The 25,870-nt window shown below is 31.6% G+C and overlaps 1 protein-coding gene across 2 annotated transcripts in view; it reads right to left on the bottom strand.

Annotated features, from left to right (window-relative positions):
* Positions 1-25,870, bottom strand: part of LOC145740056 (uncharacterized) — a 121,677-nt gene that overhangs the window by 77,725 nt on the left and 18,082 nt on the right. For both annotated transcript variants that reach the window (XM_081995388.1, XM_081995387.1), the window contains exon 2: positions 16,977-17,039. In XM_081995388.1, coding sequence (XP_081851514.1) covers positions 16,977-17,028 — 52 coding nt within the window. In that variant the 5' untranslated portion in view covers positions 17,029-17,039. The remainder of the gene's footprint in view (positions 1-16,976; positions 17,040-25,870) is intronic.

The raw sequence follows: 25,870 nt of genomic DNA, 5'->3' as shown, positions 1-25,870 counted from the left end.
CCATAAGTAATCAATTACAACAATAATTTGTAATTCAGGAAATACATTTTGTATCTTATAGTTATTTCTGTATAACTGACTTTTTAAGATTCGAGAGAAACAACTTGTAAAACTGATTTTTAACTACATTTTTAACCTTTCTGACTACATATTGCTCAAATTTTAGAATGCAACTTTAATAATTTACTCTTGAAAATGAAAAATTATAAAAAGTTAGCCACACCAATACCCACAATCTAACCAACTAAAAAAAAGACTCTAACCAATCTTTTGATATAATTTTCCTTCTTAGGTTAGATTCGGTTAAGTTTTGAGTCTTATTACATTCTTTTATTCAGTTACCAAATTAAAATGGTACCAACACCGATTCTAACCTAAGAATAAAAAATATCGCCAAACCCCACAACCTAACGAAATCAAAAAACTAATCTAGGCAATATTTTAGTCCATTTCTATGATTTTGTTTAATTATTGGAAATGGCACCAAAGCCTATAACTTAACCAAACAAAAATACTTAACCTAACCTAACTAGAAAGAATGACACCCCAAATATAAGCCAGTGTTTTAGGGCATTTTTTTGCTACTTTTTTTAAACATTGAACAAATATTGCTAAAACATTGATGAATGGATATGAATAATATTTTTGATTTCATTTTTTCTTCTTAAGTTAGGTTACTGTTTTTGGTATGGTTAGATTGTGGATTTTAGCGCCATTTGTTTCAGTATTTAAAAAAAAAATAAAAAAATTATTTAAGTGTTTAGAACAATTGTCGAGGCTTCTGACAGTTTTTGAGGGGTTTTCAGTAGTAATAAGACACCTTTGGAGTTATCAGAATCACTCTAGAAGCCTCCAACCAATTCAAAAATTTATTTCAAAGTTTAGAAATATTGTCGAAGCTTCTGACAGTTTTTGAAGGGTTTTCAGTTATATTAAGAGAACTTTGGCTTTTCCAAAATCACTCTAGAAGCTTCTAGCAAAGAAAAAATTTCTTTGAGAGTTTAGAACAGTTGTCGAGGATTTTGACAATTTTTACGTAGTTTTCTGCAATATTTATGGGCTTTTTGGAATATTTTTGGAAAAAACTTGTAGATGCTTTTGGTAATGTATGGTAAGTTTTCAGTAGTATTTAGTGATCTTTGGCACTTCCAGAATGACTCTAGAAGGTTTAGAACAATTTGTCGAAGTTATAGTATAAATTAGTGATTAACAGTCAGTTCGGCAACACTGCAAAACTGTGACTATCGTTCCTTTAAGAAATATTGCACTATTTTAATGCAATAACTTTCATAGTAAGTCCAAAACACTGGGCTATATTTGTGGCCATTTTTTAGACATTGTTTACCCAATTTTTTCAATTTTAATGGATTTAATGAATTAACTCAGACTAACAAATAATCTTTACTAGTTAGCAATTTTATGGTGGGTAGATGTGGTTGTTGTAATGGTTGCTGGTATGTTATAAACAACCAGAGAAAAAAAAAGGAAGTACACAGCAAAAACAAAGTTATACTGAAAGATGATACTAATATGAGTTAAAAACGGTTATCACACAATCTACTGTTTTTATTTATAATTTATACTACAGAGTAGAAAGTAGGGTTATGTTCTTTGTGAAAAAAACTTTTAAAGATTTTTTTGTTCGCCTCTTCTCTGGTATGTTTTAGAGCCATTTTTTTATATCTTTTTATTTACAGAACAAATAGCACCAAAAATAATGCCCAGAATTTAGGCGCCATTTTTCCTTCTTCTTTTTGATTATTAACAAAAAAAGGGCCAAAACTCACAACAGACAGTTAGAAATTTGTGACATCATCATAATTTTCCATTTATTAGCTTCTCTGTTTAGGATAACACAAAATCTGTATTCTAAGACTTAACAATTATATTAGAAATTCCCTGTAATCAAGTTCTTACCTTAAAATTCGTGGCATACTTGAGTGTGCTAACTAACCTCAACTCTGGTATGTTATCAAACAATCACACTTGAATCATCCCCCTAAAGGAAACACGCGGTGTAGCTTTCAACGGATTTCGCACGAGTTATCTGTTTATAATCCAAACAAATTCGAATTGCCGTTCTGTTTGCCTTATATCGATTTATTTTTACCATTTTTGACACGGTGGAAAAAATATAGGGCTTACACGTTAACGAGCATTATCGTCTGTTGAAACATTAATTATTACTGATGGATTTGCAAAAAAATTATACTTTTGCTCTTGTATGTGAGTAAATATAGAAAATTATGACTTAAAAGAGCATATGAAATACGGTGATAGCATCCACATTAGCCATATCAAACAACTGGAGCTTACAGAACATTAAAAGTAAGCCCATGATAAACGAAAATAACTTTTGGTCACGCACAGCGTTACCGCTCTATAAGTTTTGCAATTTTGAGTAATTGTAGGTGACTGTTTCATATATAATTATAATTTGTACTTTATATTTTAGTTCGCATTTGTTAAAAAACTCTTTTCAACAAACCACAAAGTATTTAAAAAAAAAACTATGATTTTGTGTAATAAACCGTCTTCTACCAAAAATTAGATCTTGTGTTCCTATATACTACTTCTTGAGAAAGATCTTGGGTGCCACTTTTGCTGTTTTCCAAATTCTATTTTTTACTTTCCTTGTTTACTTATTTAGGTTTTTGCTTTTTCCCTCACTTTTTCGTTCCTGCAGTCGTTTTCACATTTTCACTGAATATTTTTACGATTGCCGTCACTGATGCATTTCTTAGTGGTTTTTACTTTTTTCACGGTTCCTGGTGGACCACCCTGTATAGTCGCGATACTAATACCATCATTTTTGCCAACCATTAAATGATATCTCCCTAAAGGCGTTTTAAAAGTTCCCAGATTTCACCAAAATTCCTCAATTTTTTTTAGCAAGAAAACGTTTCTAAACCCTGATTTTTGCAACTTTTGAACGTGGTTTGACAGTTTCGAGGTTAGTGACAGTTGTCACGTGATTGTAGAACACTATTTAGCTAAATGTCACGTGATAATTGTCAAAATAACTGTCATAACCCTCAGAAACACGTCTTATATCAAATACTACAAGAAAACGTTTCTAAATCCTGATTTTTGCAACTTTTGATCATGGTTTGACAGTTTTGAAGTTAGTGACAGTTGTCGTGTGATTGTAGAACACTATTTAGCGAAATGTCACGTAAAAATTGTCAAAATAACTGTCATAACTCTCAGAAACACGTTTTATATCAAATACTGCAAGAAAACGTTTCTAAATTCTGATTTTTGCAACTTTTGATCATGGTTTGACAGTTTTGACGTTAGTGACAGTTGTCGTGTGATTGTAGAACACTATTTAGCTAAATGTCACGTGATAATTGTCAAAATAACTGTCATAATTCTCAGAAACAGGTTTTATATCAAATACTGCAAGAAAACGTTTCTAAATCCTGATTTTTGCAACTTTTGATCATGGTTTGACAGTTTTGACGTTAGTGACAGTTGTCGTGTGATTGTAGAACACTATTTAGCTAAATGTCACGTGATAATTGTCAAAATAACTGTCATAATTCTCAGAAACAGGTTTTATATCAAATACTGCAAGAAAACGTTTCTAAATCCTGATTTTTGCAACTTTTGATCATGGTTTGACAGTTTTGACGATAGTGACAGTTGTCGTGTGATTGTAGAACACTATTTAGCGAAATGTCACGTGATAATTGTCAAAATAACTGTCATAAATCTCAAAAATACGTTTTATTATCAAATAATGCAAGAAAACGTTTCTAAATCCTGATTTTTGCAACCTTTGAACATGGTTTGACAGTTTCGACGTTAATGACTGTTGTCACGTGATTGTAGAACACTATTTAGCTAAATGTCACGTGATAATTGTCAAAATAACTGTCATAATTCTCAGAAACACGTTTTATATCAAATACTGCAAGAAAACGTTTCTAAATCCTGATTTTTGGAACTTCTGAACATGGTTTGACAGTTTTGCCGTTAGTGACAGTTGTCAAGTGATTTTAGAACACTATTTAGCTAAATGTCACGTGATAATTGTCAAAATAACTGTCATAAATCTCAAAAATACGTTTTATTATCAAATACTGCAAGAAAACGTTTCTAAATCCCGATTTTTACAACTTTTGAACGTGGTTTGACAGTTTCGACGTTAGTGACAGTTGTCACGTGATTGCAGAACACTATTTAGTTAAATGTCACGTGATAATTGTCAAAATAACTGTCATAAATCTCAAAAATACGTTTTATTATCAAATACTGCAAGAAAACGTTTCTAAATCCTGATTTCTAATTTCTTTGAGAGATTTTTTTAAATCGGCCAGGTACGGCCCTGATATTTTGTACAAACCGGGCACAGTGAGTGTCAAATTTAGAGCCAAAGGAAAACTGTAGAAGGCAAATTCAACATTTAGAAAACTTACTTTTACTTTGTTTTTCAAGTCACTCACATTTATATAAATGCTAACCAGTGCTGGATAGAGTATAGTATTATCCCCTTTTTTATTATCATCATTTAGTGTAGCTACTCTAAATAATCAAAATCTCAGTTCAGACATGTTTCCCAGCATCTGTAACTCTTCGTACAATTCGAGTATTTATGTGATTCAATTAAACTTGAATACCATCGCACTGTAATCAGCATCCTCCGGATTAATTTTGGAAATCAATAATAACATTACAGCGCCAAACTGCTTAAGTGATTGGCATAATGGAAACAACTAAATTGTCCTCAATAATTTCTCCGTCTCTAATTCGTTGCCTCACTTCCAGGTATGATTAAAATAATTGAGGCTCCATTGTGTCACAGGATATATTCAGTTTTTACCTTGAAATTTCCACGTGTCTACTCGATTATTCATTTAGTTAAATTATTTATGGCTAATAGAGGCTTCAATAATTATATTTTATACGTTTTATTTCACTTTTGAGATGGAGATGTCCTGTATTAGTTTTATACCTTAATAAGAGGATAATAATTAATAAGGTTATGTGCATTTACATTCTAGTTTACCACTCGACAGAGTGTAGAATATCAATAATCTGTTTAAAAGTATGTTCAGTCCTTTGCTGCATTTTTTTAGTTTTGGCAATCTGAAAACCATGAAGAACTCGATGAATCTGAGTTTTGATGTTGATTCTAGAGGTTTTCCTGACCTTTCAATGCAAATGTAATGTTTGTATATCTTTTAGTTCTCGAAATATTGATTTTTGTTTTTTTAGTGTCTGTTTAGAAATTTGCAGCATTTTCTGGGTTTTGACCCTTTGAAAACCATGCAGGAGGTGACTTTTGAGTATGCTTATTCTGGAGGTTTTCCTAACACTTTAACTCAAAAATGACGTCTGTATCTCTTTCAGCACTCGAGATATATAATGTTGTCTGTTTAAGTGTTTTTTTAGTCTATTTGTTGCATTTTATCGACTTTTGCTCTATAACCTATGAGGGACTTAACTAAGGACGGTGATTTTTAAATATGTTAATCCTGGAGATTTTCTGAACAATTTAACGGAAATATGACGTTTGTATCTTTTTTAGTTTCCGAGATATTGAATTCTGCCCCTTTTAGTGAATTTGATGCATTTTCTCGGTTAAGGCCCTATAAAAACCATGAAATACTCAATATAAGAGATGAACTTTAAATATGTTAATTTTGAAGGGTTTTCTAACAGTTCAACTTAAAAATGATGTTGATAACTCTTTTAGTTCCCGATTTGTCTTTCTTTTCTGTCTGTTTAGTTTTTTGCAGAATTTTAAAAAACCATGCAGGGCTCAACTAAAGACGATGACTTTTGAATCTGTTTATTATGACGTTTTCTTTGTTAGACTCAAAAATGACGTTTGTATCTCTTTTAGTACCCGAGATATTGATTTTTGTCTGTTCATGGTCTTTTTAGTCTATTTGCTGCATTTTACCAGTTGTGGCCCTGTGAAAACCATGAACAACTCAACTAAGAACGGTTCTTAACAATTAAACGCAAATATGACATTCGTGCCACGTCTAGTTCCAGAGATATTTATTTCTACCTCTTTAAGGGTATTTTTTAGTCTATTTACTGCTACTTCTGGGTTGTGGCCCCAAGAAAACTGGGATGGGATTTTAGAATAAGTGAATCCTGAAGGTTTTCCTAACAATTCAATTAAAAAATTACGTTTGTTACCGATATATTCATTTTTGTCTGTTTTTTAAGACACAACTAATTCTTGAATATGTCAGTCCTGGAGGTTTTCCTAACAATTCAACGCAAGAACGACGTTTGTATCTCTTGTTGTTTTCAAAATATTGTAATAATTATTTCAGAAAAATTTCTCTTTTCTTTTAAGTTAACTCTCAATATAATTAACTTAAAAAAGAACATATGCATCGTAAAGTTGTATGTATGTACAACAGATTCAAATGCATATTGCATCGACTAATTAAATTAAAGTCGAATGTAATTATTTAAAGCGGCGACCTCATTTTGCCTGGATATTTTCCTGCATTAGGAGACAGCTTGTTTACACGAAAACTTTTCCTGCCTCTTACATTTCGGATTGGCCGAAAGGGACTCGTTTCGCGTAATTAACTTTGCAACAACAAAAGCAATACGAAGAAACAAATAGCTTTTTGCCTTTCTCTTATACGGTGTCTGTATGTTTTTTTTTACGCCGTAAAAGAGTCGATTTTCGTGGAAAAAATGTTTTCATAAACGTCCTTTCCTAGACATTTCAGCTTCGTTCGCCATCCATTATTTTCCTAAATAGAAAACTTTCAAGACTTTAAAAATTCTGAATTAAACTCGACGAACAAAAGCTCTTCCATACGAGAGGCTTTAGCTGGAGATGCAGCCAGTATTATTACGTCCTCGCTCTTCGTTTATTACGGAGCAACAATTTCGAATTCACTTTTCCATGGATTTTGATGGTTCGTCCGCAAAACTGGTGGGTAATAATAATAAATCACGTGACGTATTAATTTAAAACACACGCAATTCTCTTGACAGTAGTATTTGGAGCGGGCGACGATAAATCAAGCTAAACTTGCGTCGAAACCTTAAAAAATATGGCAAGACAGAACAAGCGAGTAAACATCATAAATCATAAATATTACCCATCATATTAGGAGGCAAAAACGGTGACAAAAGATCGGCATTAAAACGTGTATACGTGAGAGCAATTTGGATAAGCCTGTGTAAAGGAACGTTGTTGGTTTTGTTATCTTTTACAGCTACCAAGAGAACCAAGCCAAATGTTATGTTATTACAAATGTATACATACAATGTTTACGAGTAAAGTGAATAATATTTCATCATTTTATGTTATATGAGCAGCCTTTTTATGGATATTCAAAAATATTACTTTTTCTATTCAGTTTATTAACATGAATCTCAAAAATTTGACATTGAAGTATAGTAATATCTGTCTGTTCAGTTCCTGTTAAATTGACTGTTCCAAAACGATGTTCTTGACGTTAGTTAAATTATTTGAACTAATAAATTTTATTTCTAAAATAAGGATTATTCAGCAAATGAAAACAGATAAACTCTAACTACTCATATACAGGGTGGTCCAGTTTTAAATGTCAATAATTCACCATTTCATAGCCCATGAAAAAATAAGTTGACATGCATTATGTCATTTTCCTGAAAAATGCTTCCTAAGAAAAATACAGTCCTTCAAATTTCAATTTAAAAAATCGGCTTTTTGTCATAAATAAATAAGTTTGGAACAAGCACTTATGAAATTAATACTTATTATGAATAACGTTTGCCAAAATTCTCCAGTAGCGTAGATACAGGAAGATGGTTTTCATGTTTCTGCCTGATTCTCTGGATATTTTTCAAAAATTTCAGTTTTTTTTTACTTGACTTGTCCAATTTGACAAAATAAGTACCTCTTATGATTTGAAGCTTCGTTTACGAGATAATTGAGTTATTGCCTTCAAAGACCCTAAATCAACCCAACTTAACTTAAAAATGGTCTTGAAAACAGTGAAAATTTACTTAAGAAGCTTAAAACATGTCTTTGTAGCCAATTTTCATAGTTTCCAGACAAATTGAAAGACTTTAGTTTTGAAAATTGACAGAAACCCAGTAAATTTAATTTGAAACGGTGAAAATTGACTTGAAAGGCTTAAAAATTGTCTTTTGACCAGTTTTCACAAATTGAAAGATTTTAGCCTTGGCAATTGACTTGAAAATTGTGAAAATTGACTTGAAAGGCTTAAAAACTGTCTTTGTAGTCAGTCGTTATAGTTTTCAGATAAGTTGAAAAACTTTACTAGTGAAAATTAGGTTGTAATCATGAAAAACTACTTTATCTACAATTTTTTACTACAAATTCACACATTTTAACCTTGAAAATGGACTTGGACACCAAAAAGTAACTCTAAACCAATAAAAAGTGACATCAAAAGCTTAAAATTTCTATTTGAAGTAAGTTTTCATAATTTTAAAATACATTTCAATATTTTAGTCTTGAAAATAGTCTTAATTACAGGATATTGACATTAGATTCATAAAAATTGACTTGAAGACTAACTTTTCAGGTTTGTTTACTTTGCTTTTCATTTTCTTAGAACTCTGGACTATTTTTAGGGCTTTAAAACTGCTTTCAGCTAGGAAAATCGAGTTTTAGAGTTATCTTCACCAAATTTTTGACATAGCAGACTTAAAAAACTATTTTTACATTTTCCATAGGCTTAAACATGCCATTTCACGCTTTGTCAGTATTAAATTGACTTCTAGACACTTCACTTTGCTTTAAGACTGAAAAATCGAATTTTAAACAATTTTTTCTAGTAAAAGTTAAGTTTCAGACAGAGTAAAAGTTAAACAATTTTGGCATTAAATGCTACGTTATTAGTCTTAAACACTAATTTTTAGAATTAAATTAGTCCAAAAATTCGGACTGTTAGCAGTGTTTAATTGAATAAAAAAAAGTCCAAAAATACTGTTTTTTGACTATTTTCAGTGTCAAAAGTTAACTCGTAAACCTCACAGATGACCAAATTTGAATCCTTTTGAACCATTTTAAAGTAAAAAATACAACAACCCAAGTAGACATTTTTGTCAATTTTGAATAATATCCAGTGAGAGCAGAAAATAAATGCTATCCCCCTATATCGACGCATTTAAACCATTTTGAAGGTCTGTGTCTTCCTTAGGAAGCGTTCTTCAGGAAAATGGCATAATGCATGTCAACTTATTTTTTGATTGGCTATCCATTGGTGAATTATTGACATTTAAAACTGGACCACCCTGTAGAAAGTGTAACTGCAAATCTCACAAAAGTTAACTGAATTTAATTGGATTCAAGTAGATCGAAATAGATAGAAATGCTACTCTAAGCAATTTACAATAATAATTAAATCACAACGTTATTCTTCCCGTTCAACTCCAATATTCGCCATTTTCTTCAGGTTCCTAAAAAAAGAAAAATTTTTAGCATATTATAGTAACAACCATTAAAATTAAAATTTGGCTAGCTTTAAATTGATCAAGAAAATTGGTGTTTTGTGAAGGATCGGGACGAATTGTTAAGAAAAGTCAAGTAACGGATGTTTGTCCTGGAATTTGTAAAAAACATTATTAGCATTGACTTTCCCTAAAAAAGTAGTTAATATTATTAGAATTTTCCGTCAAATAAGTACAACGACAAAAGAGATCTGATGTACTAAAATAATTTTATTTTTGCCAATCTTCTGAAAGTAGGTAAATTCTTGTAAAATTTGAAATACCTTGTATAAGCAGATTTATGATCAAGTTAACTACATTATAATAATTATAATAAAAAAATAAAAGTGGACTAATAACAGCAAAAGCTATTTCCTCTATTTGTGGCACCGACGATGATAAAATGTGCAAAAGAGACGCAAATAACTCGTTGACACGTTGCGACCGGTCCATTAGCGAAAAAATATGGGCCAAGTGAAATGGAGACATTATTTTAAATCCTTCTGTCACTGTGGTTTTTCCCTTGTGATTTATTAATATTCACGCGATAAAACAGAGGCGATATACGAGACGGTTTTTACAAAGAACTGCACTATAAATTGCTGTCGCTCATACCTAGAAGTAATTTAAAAATGCAACTGAAATTAGCGAGCCATTTTAATTTTTATAATGACGTTATTCTTAATAAAAGAATAATAATTTGCAATATATCAAAAAGTAATTCTTCTATTATGTGAGTTTGAAACTCAGGTATGTCATAGGATTGAGTTAAGATACAATTTTCCAAGTCCATTTGACAAAAAAAAACATTCTTGAATACTGATATAATTTTATATTTGCATGAGTATTTTAAGTCTGATTGTTTTTATTGTCGCTAAATACGTTAAATACAGGGTGGTCCAGTTTTAAGTGTCAATAATGGGCCTATCCCACATATCATAAATTTTTGTTTTAATGACTGGAATCGAAGGAATAAGATCAAAAAACTAATTTTTCATATTCTTGAAGAAAAAATTATGGTCGTAAATGTTCCTACATTAGTTTGAATTTGTCCATTAAATTTAAAAGATCTGTTTTGGCGCGCATGTGACGTACGTTATTCTGGGCGATTTTATTGGCTGTTGCACGCCATCTGTTTCACTTCTTGTCGCTGATTGGTTGATAGTGTAGTACGTCACCGGCGGTGGGCGTTTCAAACATGAGATTAATGTAGTTTTTATCATCATTTTTTTTCTATTTAGACTTAATATTTTTGAAAACAAAAAAATACGGGTATAATATTTTCAATCCGTCTTTGTAGTTATGAAATAAAAAAAAACTGTGGGACAGGCCCATTCACCATTTGATAGCTAATCAAAAAATAAGTTGACTTGCATTATTTCATTTTTCTGAAAAACGTTTCCTAAGGAAGATACAGTCCTCCAAATTTCAATTTAAAAAATCGTTTTATATTTTAAAACTGAACCTCCAAGACTTGTGAAAGTCCAAATTTGTACTGAATAGTCTAAAAACTTTTTTACTATTAGGAATGGTCTTATGATTCGCTTTCTCAGACTGCCATCCTGGTTGAGTGTCTGAAACTGGCATTCAAGAACTAAAAAAAGTCCGGAAATCAAGACAAAGATTGTATTGTGCATGAAACTCATTTTTTACTACTAAAAATAATATAAAAGTTGACTTTTAATGCTAGAACGGACTTTACTAGGACTAAAGAGAGTCCAAAAGTATATTTTCAAGACTTTAATTGGTGTACAACTCAATTTTCTGGACTGGACAACAAGTCTAGAAGTAAATTAAATTTTCGGACTATTTTATTTCTAAAAATTAGTTCTCAAGACGTATTATTGTAGCATTTGGTACCAACATTTTTTACTTTTATTACTGAAGAAACTTGACTTTTGGAAATAGTCTTAAACTCGATTTTTCAGTCTTAAAAAGCACTAAAGTCTGAATTTCTTAGAGGTGCTACAATTTATTGCACCTATGAATGTAGAAGTCAATTTAATAGTGAAGAAGCTTGAAATAACATTTTCAAGATTATGGTCACTGGACAAACTGGCTTTTAGGCCTGATAAGTCATAAACTTTGTAAAGATAGTCTTGAAACTCGATTTGAGGCACTGAAAATAGCCTTAAAACACTAAAAACAGTCTAGTTTATTAAGAAATACCCGATTTTTTAGCACTGAGGTGTCTAGAAGTCGATTTAATAGTGACAAAGCATGAAATGCTATTTTAAGTCTATGAAGAATGTAAAAATTGTTTTTTAAGTTTGCTATGTCAATAACTTGGTGAAGATAGTCTTGAAACTCGATTTTCCAAGCTGAAAGCAGTTTTGAAGGACTAAAAATAGTCCAGAATTCGAAGAAAATCAAAAGCAAAGTAAAAAGCACGAAAAGTTAGTTTTCAAGACAATTTTCATGAATCTAATGTCAATGTCCTGCATCTAAGACTATTTTCAAGACTAAAATATTGAAATTTGTCTTAAAATCGTAAAAACTTACTTCAAATGCAAATTTTAAGCTTCTGATGTCACTTTTCATTAGTTCAGTCACATTTTGGGGTTCAAGTCAATTTTTAAGGTTTAAATGTATGAATTTGTAGTAACAAATTCTTGAAAAAATAGTTTTTATGTCTACAAGTCAATTTTTGGTATTAAAGTCTCTCGATTTGCATGAAAACTGGTTACAAACACAACTTTTAAGCTTCTGAAATTTTTATCTTTTCTAATTCAATTTTCAAAACTAAAGTCTTTTAGTTTGTCTGGAAACTATGAAAACTGGCTACAATAATATTTTTTAAACTTCTTAAGTGAATTTTCAGTTTCCAAGACAATTTTTAAGTTGGGTTGGGTTAGTTTTGGGTCTTTGACCGTAATAACGTGTAATAAAGTGCTTGTTCCAAATTTGATCAATATTGCTCCAACGGTCTGACAGTTATGACAAAAAAAAAACGATTTTTTAAACAGAAATTTGAAGGACTGTATTTTCCTTAGGAAGCACTTTTCAGGAAAATGACATAATAAATGTCAACTTATTTTTTAATTGGCTATGGATTGGTGAATTATTGACATTTAAAACTGGACCACCCTGTATATTATACAAATTTCTAATTTGAGAAAGTAAATTTACTACAAACGGTTAATTAAACATTCTCGATACTTATTTGCATTGTTCAAAACAATAGTGATTAACTATCGAGTTTACCAATAACTAACACCAAAATGCCCTTAAGGGACCCTCGATTTTCGTCTCTCCTCAATTTATAACGGTTCGTGTCGTCCCTCACCAATCCGAAACTGAAATGAAACCTAAATTGAGTGGGTCGTATGTGTTCGCACTGAAATAAAGCCCGCGTACTTGAAATACGAAAAATCCATTAATTTTATTAGCTTAGCTGCTGGCAATTGTTATCCAGACTTTTGGTTTTGTTGTTGTGAGGGTAATAAGCTCGCATTATCGTTACCTTTTTTTTGATGTGTGTTTACTCAGTTTTATTTACCAGAGATACATGTTTCAGGTTTTTATAATGTATGTACATATAAAGCCTATCCAAGGTAATAAAAGCTGTTACACATTGAAACCTTTTTAAACATAAAGTGAAAGTGGATACGACCTTATAACTAACTACATGTTACGAAGAACGTAAAAATCTAACGGAACGTAGACTTTTTTTAAGTAAACATAGATTTCTATGGCTTTTAACCAAGACTTTCTTCATATTTTCCAACTGTACACTTTTGACACCAGGAAGCGTCCATTTGCCATTTTTAGACGCAACACCAAGTCTCAAAATTAAATTTTGAAAGCTTCAGTAAAGCACAGAACTATTACAGCAAAACTGAAGGAACAAGGTTAATCTAGAATAGAAGAATATCTGAAATTGAAAAATACTCATTTTCAATAAAATGCTTGATGATTAATGCCTGATAATAAATATTCTAAAACCATCTAGTATTTTATAAGATGGTTGGCTTGGACTTTTGATGATCATTTTACATAATTAAAAATTTCGCTCTGATTTCTGTATTTTTGAAATGAGCTCGCTAATGGCCCAATAATTTTGAAAGAATAACTGAGCGATTTTACAACATATTTTAAGAGAAACATTTAGTTTCTTCATATTCTGAAGAAGAAATGAAGAATACTCAATGATCGGTGTCATAAGCCAAATATACAGGGTGGTCCAGTTTTAAATGTCAATCATTCACCATTCTATAGCCCATCAAAAATAAGTTAACATACATATTATGTGATTTTCCTGAAAAAAGCTTCCCAAGAAAAATACAGTCCATAAATGTTCAGTTTAAAAAATCAGTTTCTTGTCATAACTGTCAGACCGCTGGAGCAATTTTAATCAAATTTAGAACAAACACATATGAAATTAATACTTCCATTAATCGAAACTGTCCAGTGGTGTAAATACAGAAAGATGGTTTTCATTTTTCTTCTTCATGTCACTGGATATTTTTCAAAATTTTCCGTTTTTTTTACTTTTTCAATTTGACAAAATAAGTATCTCTTACAAAACTCTGATTTGAAGTTTTGTTTACGACAACCCAAAACCAACCCAAACCCAACATAAAAATTGTCTTGAAAGCGGTGAAAATTTACTTGAGAGGCTTAAAAACGGTCTTTGTAGTCAGATAAGTTGAACAACTTGTGAAAACTGACGTAGCCATGAAAAACTACTTTTTCTAAAATTTATTACAACAAATTTCAACCTTGAAAATTAACTTGGACACCAAAAAGTGACTCTGAACTAATGAAAAGTGACTTCAAAGGCTTAAATTTTGCATTTGAAGTAAGATTTCATAATTTAAAAATACATTTCAATATTTTAGTCTTCAAAATAGTCTTAAATACAGGATATTGATATTAGATTCATGAAAATTGACTTGAAGACTAACTTTTCAGGTTTTTTTACTTTGCTTTTAATTTTCTTAGAACTCTGAACTATTTTTAAGGCTTTGAAACTGCTTTTAGCTTGGGAAATTGAGTTTTAGGCTTATCTTCACCAAGTTTTTGACATAGCAGACTAAAAAAAACTATTATTACATTTTTCATAGGCTTAATTATGCCATTTCATGCTTTGTCAGTATTAATTTGACTTCTAGACGCTTCACTGTGCTTTAAGACTGAAAAATCGAATTTTAAACTATTTTTTATAGTAAAAGTTAAGTTTCAGACTCTTTATTGATGAAAGTGAACAATTTTGGCATTAAATGCTACGATATTAGTCTAAAACTTTAATTTTTAGAATAAAATTAGTCTCGACTGTCTGACAGTTGTAGCAAAAAAAAAGATTTTCAAAACTGAATTTTGGAGGTCTGTGTTTTCCTTAGGAAACGTTCTTCAGGAAAATGATGATGATGAATTTTTTGATGGGCTATCGATTGGTGAATTATTGACATTTAAAACTGGACCACCCTGTATTTTAAAGAAGAATTAAGATCTTTTATAATCAGAAAAATAAACCCAATAACGTGTTAAAATATAAGCTGGCTACTTGCTCAGAAATTTTAAAAAAATACTAAATATTTAATGTCACAATACTTCTATTAATGTGTTTGTCACTTTTTGTTTATTGTTTAGTTTTATTTTGAGGTTATGTTAGGTGTTTGTATTTCATACATCCAAATTACTAAAATAGGAAGTTTTCGCAGTTGCGACTGTTAAACCAAAAAAAAATACATTTATCAAAGTTTTTAAACAAACATACGCAGATGTTATGGTAATATAAATCAAGAAAGACCTCAAGAGTGTCATAAAAATTATCAACAAACGATCTCCGTGACGTCATTTGACAGTGACACATGATCATCGATTTAAAAGTTACAATAATGTCACGTGGGTACGTGTCAAATAACCGAGTCGTTATTTTCATAGGACCAGCTTTTTGGAAGAGGGACAAACGTCAGAATAGCATATGAGAAGTGACCTGATTTGAAGCTGGTTTACTAATTGATACAACCAAATCGTGAAACACTACTAACTAGGTTAAAGGGCTCGTTTTCATATCCATGGAAATAGACTTTAAACGTAGGTGACCGGTTTATTTTTAAATTTGCACTTCAATCAGCTCGAAATTTCCCCTCGTTATTTCGTCGACGTAGCTTCAAAACCGAATTATGCAAATTATGGCCAAGCCAAATCCACGTAATAAAGACGCTTCGAGTGGTCGATTTTCCATAACATTTTTGCCCAATATCGAAATAGCTGAAAGCTATCGTCGATCTAAGGAAAACAAGCAAAAAATATGTCCCAATTGGAAGCCGGCTTATTTTCAAAGTGCGATATCAGACACATGCCAGAATGGAAAATTGCGACGTGCCGTTAACGTTTCCTTAGCAAATTTTGCTTTAAACCACACTCATTTTGGATGCACGAAAGAGTATATCTGTGAGTAAAAAGAGAATCCGGACTGGCAAAATATACGAGCCCGGAAAGTCAATTTATTCCGTATGCTAGTCAGACCAATTTTTAAAGCTGTACAGTATGTGATCGGGTTATTTTCATTCTTTCGCGAGCTTTGCACTTACTTTTGCTACTAGATAAGCTAGCGTATAAAATAAATGAGGAACCGAATAATCTTTCGGAATAACAATGTGCAAGTTACTTGTGACAACATAATTATGTTCTATCCACAAGAGAAGCCGAATTATGATCGCTAAATATCCAAAATGTTCAAGAGAAGAGTAGAAAAATGTGTAAAAATTAAGCTGAGAGCTGTTACCACCTTGACATTTACAAGTTCTCATAACTTACAATAATAATCAAATTGAGAACAACATTTGGCATGCAGTCAAAAGAACACTAGTCAACTGTGCATAGAAAGTTAACATCCTAAATATAAAACTGCAATATTAAAAACTGTTAAACAACAAAAATTACACTTGCATCTAGTTGCTTCCTACTTAGTATTGACTGTATATTATTTTGATTAATTATCATCAGGTTTGAGAACGATTCCTGGAGCAAATATTAACTGATTATGAGACACAAACCTAAATGAAACAAAGTTAAACCGTCCTTGTCAACTTTCATTTTGTGAAAACATTAAAATAGCTTCTAAAACAATCCGCACAAACAGAAAATTCAACTGGTAGCGACTTTATAAAAACGAGAAATCAAATTAGCATCCACTTTATTGAAGAGGCTTTTCGATGCTCCAAATCTGAACCGGCCTTTCCGAAAAATTAAGCCAAAGCCAAATTGGCCGTGCCGTTCATTATCGGACATTGGTAATTGGTTTTTCAGATCAAGTTCGACCATTCGAGATAATACCACTCATTTTTCCGCCTCACTTTTATATTTTACCGGCCCAAACAGTGTTTTTTTACCCCTGAAGCAGCTTGTCCGTCAAAATTTGCGCTACTATTTTCATCCAAATTTGTTATACAAATCTGCCTTTATTAGAAAGTTTTCACTCTAGTCAAAATGATTCAACGTACAGTATATACAAAAACATTTGCGCTAATTTGTACAACAAAATTGAGGACGATTTCTTTAACGAGAATTGTATTTACAAACAGCAAAATACGAACCTTTTATGATGCACAGAACGAACCATACTCCACGGAAGTCAAACTTTGCCATTTCCTTTGTATCTGAAACAAATAATAATAACAATGAAGGTTCAAGAAATATGTTCCTTTTTGATAAAAAGTCATTTCCTCAGGCTGTATTTCCGGAAAATGCTACTAATGGCAGAGACACGTGAAGGAAAAATAAAACGTAATTTTTCTCTTTAATTGCACGTTTATAGGACCTGTTTGACCCTCTAATAGAGTATTTTCCTCAATTTAAAGCATACGTTTGGAATGGGGTCAAAAAAGGATTCAAACCAGATCTTTTCCAGGAATCAAATAAACGACAGTGTAATATAGCAATGTTGTCTGGTTTCGTCACCAATTCAAACATGAATAGTTTCGTAAAAGGGCAATGTAATGCGGAATTTCTTATCGCTGGGAATGCAATCTTTTGAAGCTGAAAATTCGGTCCCGATCAGTTTCAGTCGACCATTTTGGCTGAGAATATTCTTCATAATCTCGACATGGAAAGATTAGGAAGTGGAACCGATCGGTATTTGTTGGAATCTTTACCTGGAAATCCGGATATAGGAACGTTCCAAAGTACGGATTATTACATGTAAGAAAGAAGAGTCAGGTCAGAATAAGTCAAGTGTGACTAGTTATTTACGTATTAAGTCGGAATAATTTTTGTTTTTGAATAATTTATTTGCATAAGGGTAGAAAAAAAAAACTGAAAAACAATTTCAATTAAAAACTCAAAAACTCAATTAAAATTTTTTTTTAACATTTCTACAGGGTGGTCCAGTTTTAAGTGTCGATAATTCACCAATCCATAGCCAATTAAAAAATAAGTTGACATTCATTATGTCATTTTCTTGAAAAGTGCTTCCTAAGGAAAATACAGTCCTTCAAATTTCTGTTTAAAAAATCGTTTTTTTTGTCATAACTGTCAGACCGTTGGAGCAATATTGATCAAATTTGGAACAAGCACTTTATTACACGTTATTACGGTCAAAGACCCAAAACTAACCCAACCCAACTTAAAAATTGTCTTGGAAACGGAAAATTCACTTAAGAAGTTTAAAAAATATTATTGTAGCCAGTTTTCATAGTTTCCAGACAAACTAAAAGACTTTAGTTTTGAAAATTGAATTAGAAAAGATAAAAATTTCAGAAGCTTAAAAATTGTGTTTGTAACCAGTTTTCACGCAAATCGAGAGACTTTAATACTAAAAATTGACTTGTAGACATAAAAACTACTTTTTCAAGAACTTGTTACTCCAAATTCATACATTTAAACCTTAAAAATTGACTTGAACCCCAAAATGTGACTGAACTAATGAAAAGTGACATCAGAAGCTTAAAATTTGCGTTTGAAGTAAGTTTTCATAATTTGAAGACAAATTTCAATCTTTTAGTCTTGAAAATAGTCTTAGATGCAGGACATTGACATTAGATTCATGAAAATTGTCTTGAAAACGAATTTTTCGTGCTTTTTACTTTGCTTTTCATTTTCTTCGAATTGTGGACTATTTTTAGTGCTTCAAAACTGCTTTCAGCTGGGAAAATCTATCTTACGAATCTATCTTTACCAAGTTATTGACATAGCAAACTTAAAAAACAATTTTTACATTCTTCATAGACTTAAAATAGCATTCCAAGCTTTATCACTATTAAATTGACTTCTAGACACCTCAGTGCTAAAAATTCGGGTATTTCTTAATAAACTAGACTGTTTTTAGTGTTTTAAGGTTGTTTTCAGTGTCCCAAATCGAGTTTCAAGACTATCATTACAAAGTTTTTGACTTATCAGGCCTAAAAGCCAGTTTGTCCACTGACCATAATCTTGAAAATGTTATTTCAAGCTTCTTCACTATTAAATTGACTTCTACACTCATAGATGCAATAAATTGTAGCATCTCTAAGAAATTTAGACTGTTTTTAGTGCTTTTTAAGACTGAAAAATCGAGTTTAAGACTATTTCCAAAAGTCAAGTTTCTTCAGTAACAACTACAATAATAGTCTTGAGAACTAATTTTTAGAAATAAAATAGTCCGAAAATTTAATTTACTTCTAGACTTGTTGTCCAGTCCAGAAAATTGAGTTGTACACCAGTTAAAGTTTTGAAAATATACTTTTGGACTCTCTTTAGTCCTAGTAAAGTCAGTTCTAGCATTAAAAGTCAACTTTTATACTATTTTTAGTAGTAAAAAATGAGTTTCATGCACAATACAATCTTTGTTTTGATTTCCGGACTTTTTTTAGTTCTTGAATGCCAGTTTCAGACACTCAACCAGGATGGCAGTCTGAGAAAGCGAATCATAAGACCATTCCTAGTAGTAAAAAAGTTTTTAGACTATTCAGTACAAATTTGGACTTTCACAAGTCTTGGATGTTCAGTTTTAAACTATAAAACGATTTTTTAAATTGAAATTTGGAGGACTGTATCTTCCTTAGGAAACGTTTTTCAGAAAAATGACATAATGCAAGTCAACTTATTTTTTGATTGGCTATGAAATGGTGAATTATTGACACTTAAAACTGGACCACCCTGTATACAGACTAGATTTCTACTGTACCTTCCTGACAACAAATTCCGACTGTAAAAATAGGATAAGTTAAAGCAAAATCTCGATAGAAAGCAACCAACAAAATTGAGGAACAGACTAAGGTTCTCAACGTGCTTAGGTTACCAACATTTGATTTATTGGTGTTCTACACTCAAGAATCTAGTCAAAAAGCAAGATTGTTTAGCCAAATTGTTTTTTTCGTAAATAAACTTGTTGTATAAATAACTATTATTTGACTGTAAGTTTAAATGATTACAATGACAAATCCACTTGGATTTTTAAAATGACAACTTTTTTGAACTGAAATCGCATTACACATTTAATAATCATTTTAAACGCCACTTTCTGTGATTGCAACAACGTTCTACACTTTCAACTCTATTATATTACACGTGTATTACCTGAATATACATACAGCAAGCGCTGTAAACAACTGCACAAAATGAGATCCACTTATTTTGTTTTACTTGTTTGCCCGTGGCTCTGCTTGTTTCCATATTCACGTGATTTTCAATTATTGTACAGACGAGCGCTGAGAAACTATTATTATTATTTCACGTTTTACTGCTTATTATGCCAGAGATTCCATGTTTTGTGAACGACGTTACAGAACTAAAGAAACACTTTGTTATTAATTACAAACAACAAGGAAGGATGGGTTTTAAGCGCGATGCATAATAAATATTACAACCTGATTATGTATGTACACAAGAGAATGTGGGTTACACATCGAATAAAATAACGAGGAAAAATGCAAAAAATTAAAAAATATGTAGATTTTTAAAATTACACAGTGAACACATTCAAACAAGTCAGAAAAAACCTACAGTGTAAAAAAGTGTCTAAAAAAATCAATTCACCATAGGTATTAAATATTGTTTTACAATGTTCCAGAGTGGCTGCAGATTTCTAAAAACTTTGAAGAAATTGGAGGTAGGTAATTCATCAAGTTTTTGAGATATTGCAGTTTTAAATTAACAATCACCAAATATTCTTCCTTATACCAAACATATTCGTGAAATACATTTCTATACATGAAAATAAGTGCTGTTAACACAAAATTGTATACAATTTACAGCACCCTCACTTTTTAACTGAAAGGCTATAATTAATAATACTGATTGTAAAACAAAACTTACAAAATACTGTTTGTCAGGTATAAGGTTTCAAATTATTAGTGCTCAATTTAAATGTTCTCTATTCCAGGAAATAAATTACTAAATAGAGCCCACTAATTTAGTGAAACTATGGGGGCGTTAGAACGTAGGTGGGAAAATACTGACTAAATAATAATTGAATAATTCCCAAATAGAAACTGATGGAAAATGCATTGGCACTTTCTAAATATATGAAGATTTTACTGGGTGTTTTGAAGAATTACGGGACCACCTAAAGGAAGAGCAACAAAGCCTCCCCCCTCGAAATAAAATTATCCCAAAAGTTTTACGAGACGTGACGTGGAACGAAAATTGGCACTTTTAATTAACCTTTTACCCGTTTCTTTTCTTTAACGAGCTCGTACGTTTTTTTTTTGCTTTCCAACTTTCCAAAAGCCTTAATTATACACAAAATAAATTGAAAGTTACCGGTTTCAGGTTGCGGAAACTAGTAAACTGCGAGGTGTTTTGTTGCTTAATGTCAGAGGATTTAATCCACCGACTGTAAAGTGAAAAGTTAACTCACTCTGCAGTCTGTACACAGGATGTTTAAAAATTCAATAAGGTTGTTTAATATACCTATGAAAATACAAAATATTTATGTATACCTTATAATGTTGCAAATGTTTTGTCGTAAACTAATTAGAACAGTTTTTTTGTAGCAGAGCTGCGTGTTTTTTGTGAATTGACAACACTTGCAGTCATTACTTAGGACAAGTTGAAATATTAACATTAATTCTTCCTTATATTTGTCACAGATACTTTTGCATGTAAATTCAGAAACCATTTTGTTATATTTGTTGACGTATCAAGGTTTCCTGGATATTTGTAAAGAAAAATTTATGAATAATCGCGATTTTGTTATTGTTTTCTAGTGTTTACTGTGTAAATTTAGTAGTAAATAACTGGAAAGCCTATACGAATAACAAAAAAAGGGTACAATTGCATAGACACGAAAATTAATAAACGGTGTGTCATACCTGAACAAATTGTGAACATAAGTTAAGTTTTAGGGTTTTTTTCCCTTACGAGTAGTAAAACAACCCAACATGATACCAAAATGAGTCTTTGATACGCGCTGTTGCGTTCTTCCACTTTAACCCGAGGATATCCTTTGGGAGCCGATGCATATTCATGGAAAACGCAAAAGCACCACTAATAATCTGGGCGAATTCAAATTTCGAGTCGACTAACGAAGTTTGGACAGAAAACAGAAACTAGCGCCAATATTAACGTATCAAAAAGGTGGCGTCGAGTAACGTTATTTTGATACTGTTGCGTTCGCAATGGCTGTGGCGGTTTTAACTTTGAACTTTGTTTTATTCCAGGCATTTGAAACTTTAATGATCCCGGAAACTGGATAGTTTCTGAAAACTGCATTATGATTAGCCAACGTAAAGTCTCCTATTTTTATTTTGCATTATAAATGCGACTCCAATCAAGGATTTTTTGTTATCTAATAAACCTTGAAATGGAAAAAGTTTTGCAATGTTTGTTAAAACAAAACTTTCAAGCGTCACTTTCTTGTGATAAGTCTACTTGTGCAGCAAATACGTAAATTACAGTGCAAACAATGTGCTCCATAGATGTAAGTTTGACAGTTTCAACGTTTGGTGACAGTTTAGGACAATTTCTCTGATCACGTGACAGTTGTCACTATTGTCATAATCAGCAGAAGTGCTGTGAAGCTATAAATTATCAAGCCAGTGTATAATTTTGATGAATTAAACTTTAAGTGATATTTACAGTTCTATGAACGTAAATTTGATAGATGTGACATTTGTTGACAGTTTAGGACGTTGATTATGTCACATGACAGTTATCAAAACTGTGAAAATTGACTAAAAAGTGTCTAGTGTGTCTAGAGCTATAAAATATCATAATGATGTATAATTTTCTTGAGTTACAGTTGAAGCTGTCTGTAGAGCTCCATGGATCTGACAGTTTCAACGTTTGGTGACAGTTTAGGATATTGTTTATAGTCACGTGACAGTTGTCACTATTGTCACAATCAGCAGAAGTGCTGTGAAGCTATAAATTATCAAGCCGGTATATAATTTTGATAAGTTACACTTTAAGTGATATTTACAGTTCTATGAGCGTAAATTTGATAGATGTGACATTTGTTGACAGTTTAGCACGTTGATTATGTCACATGACATTTGTGAAAACTGTGAAAATTAACTAAAAAGTGTCTAGTGTGTCTGTAGCTATAAAATATCATAATGATGTATCATTTTCTTGAGTTACAGTTGAAGCTGTATGTAGAGCTCCATGGATCTGACAGTTTCAACGTTTGGTGACAGTTTAGGATATTGTTTATAGTCACGTGACAGTTGTCACTATTGTCACAATCAGCAAAAGTGCTGTGAAGCTATAAATTATCAAGCCAGTGTATAATTTTGTGGAGTTACACTTTAAGTGATATTTACAGTTCCATGGGCGTAAATTTGATAGATGTGACATTTATTGACAGTTTAGGACGTTGATTATGTCACATGACAGTTATCAAAACTGTGAAAATTGACTAAAAATGTCTAGTGTGTCTGTAGCTATAAAATATCATAATGATGTATCATTTTCTTGAGTTACAGTTGAAGCTGTATGTAGAGCTCCATGGATCTGACAGTTTCAACGTTTGGTGACAGTTTAGGACATTGTTTCTAGTCACGTGACAGTTGTCACTATTGTCACAATCAGCAAAAGTGCTGTGAAGCTATAAATTATCAAGCCAGTGTATAATTTTGTGGAGTTACACTTTAAGTGATATTTACAGTTCCATGGGCGTAAATTTGATAGATGTGACATTTATTGACAGTTTAGGACGTTGATTATGTCACATGACAGTTATCAAAACTGTGAAAATTGACTAAAAATGTCTAGTGTGTCTAGAGCTATAAAATATCATAATGGTGTATCATTTTCTTGAGTTACAGTTGAAGCTGTATGTAGAGGTCCATGGATCTGACAGTTTCAACGTTTGGTGACAGTTTAGGACATTGTTTCTAGTCACGTGACAGTTGTCACTATTGTCACAATCAGCAGAAGTGCTGTGAAGCTATAAATTATCAAGCCAGTGTATAATTTTGTTGAGTTACACTTTAAGTGATATTTACAGTTCTATGGGCGTAAATTTGATAGATGTGACATTTGTTGACAGTTTAGGTCGTTGATTATGTCACATGACAGTTGTCAAAACTGTGAAAATTGACTAAAAATGTCTAGTGTGTCTAGAGCTATAAAATATCATAATCTTGAGTTACAGTTGAAGCTGTATGTAGAGCTCCATGGATCTGACAGTTTCAACGTTTAGTGACAGTTTGGGACATTGTCCTTAATCACGTGATAGTTGTCACTATTGTCGCAATAAGCAGAAGTGCTGTAAAGTTATAAATTATCCTGACAGTGTATAATTTTGATGAGTTACACTTTAAGTGATATTTACAGTTCTATGGGCGTAAATTTGATAGATGTGACATTTGTTGACAGTGATTATGTCACCTGACAGTTATCAAAACTGTGAAAATTGACTAAAAAGTGTTTAGTGTGTCTATAGCTATAAAATATCATAATGATGTATCATATTCTTGAATTACAGTTGAAGTTGTATGTAGAGCTCCATGGATCTAAGTTTGACAGTTTGAACATTTGGTGACAGTTTAGGACATTGTCTTTAGTCACGTGACAGCTGTCACAATTAGCTTAGAAGTGCCATGAAGCTATAAATTATCATAATAGTGTATAATTTTAATGAGGTACAATTTAAGTGATACTTACAGCTCCATAAAAACAATTTGACAGTTGCAACGTTCGGTGACAGTTTACGACATGATTTTTAGTTACGTGACGGCTGTCACAACTGTCAAAATTTACTTAGCATTGCCATAAAACTATAAAATATCAAAATAGTTGATTTTATTGATAAATTAGGGTTTTCCTGTACGTGGAGAACCAATTTAAATTATCGATTTATCCATGCGATTTATTGATCATTAATAATGAGGGACGTTAATTTTTCAACAACTAAAGCGCCAGGTTTAACTCTCACTGAATTTTGGGGTCAAAATATAAGTATACAAAAAATGAAACATAAATGCAATATGCTGAACAGAACACGAAACTGGGGAGAAGCAGATTGTTAGAATCTTCCCTGCAATAATTAATACCGGGTTAAGCCACTTACTTATGTAGAGGCAAAGAGAATGGATTGGACACCCGTTGCCTACAAACTAAGGTCCGGATTGCATTTATCTTTGCAGTAGAGACAATAATTAATATCTGCAAGCTTATCATGATCGCGGGCCCCTGAAGTTTTGCTACTAAATATACCGGGGCGAGGTAATTTGAATTTAAATTGAATCCGGAAAATGTAATTTTAAAGCTATTTCCTATGCTTTGTGATATTTTCGCAAACCTACACGTACGCTGAATTGAATGCGCCTGTTTCGCAATTTTTCCAAAAGTGAATATGTATGTAGCAGATATTACTAACGGCAATTTGAGAATTTTACGACTTGAAAGGCGACATTCGATGTGAACACGCTCGCGTTTATGCATTTTGATCGTTTCGTATTGGTGTAGAAATTTTATAACAAGCTCTTGTAAAATGAGGTTCAAAAGTTCAATCCTAATCTAAATAGATTTTTTTTTGCTATAAGAACTAAACATGTTCTTTCTTTTATCAAAGCTTTACAATACTTACATCAAGTTTATCGACATTAAAACATCATTTATTATGTAGTTGATTATACCAATATTAACTATTAGATTATCTGCAAAATTGAACGCTATTGTTCATTTTGGTATTTTAATATTGTGTTACACAGAAAATAGAGAACATTTTTTTTAGTTTTTAACCCTGTACAAACTGAAAGGCAAAATATTTTTCACCATAAGAAGGAAATCGACCACCAAACATCGATAAATGATAATAACACCCCTTTGGATTTTTGCCCAGTATGCCTTAAAATATAACTTTACATTATTACTATTATTATACTTTTATTGGTAATATAAAATGTTTGTAAAAATGTAGTTTATTAAGGTTTAAGTTAATTAAACTTTTCTTTACAATAACAAATAACATTTAAAATATTTTCAACATTTACGATAAACGTTTATTCATTCAAATCTTATTTAAAGGTCTATTTACAGTGGTCTAATATAAACAGATGTTTAA

Source organism: Ips typographus, linkage group LG1, assembly GCF_016097725.1.
Source record: "Ips typographus isolate SLU linkage group LG1, UJ_Ityp_2.0, whole genome shotgun sequence".
NCBI classification, from domain to species: Eukaryota; Metazoa; Arthropoda; class Insecta; order Coleoptera; family Curculionidae; genus Ips; species Ips typographus.
This window is presented reverse-complemented; position numbering and strand designations above follow the sequence as displayed.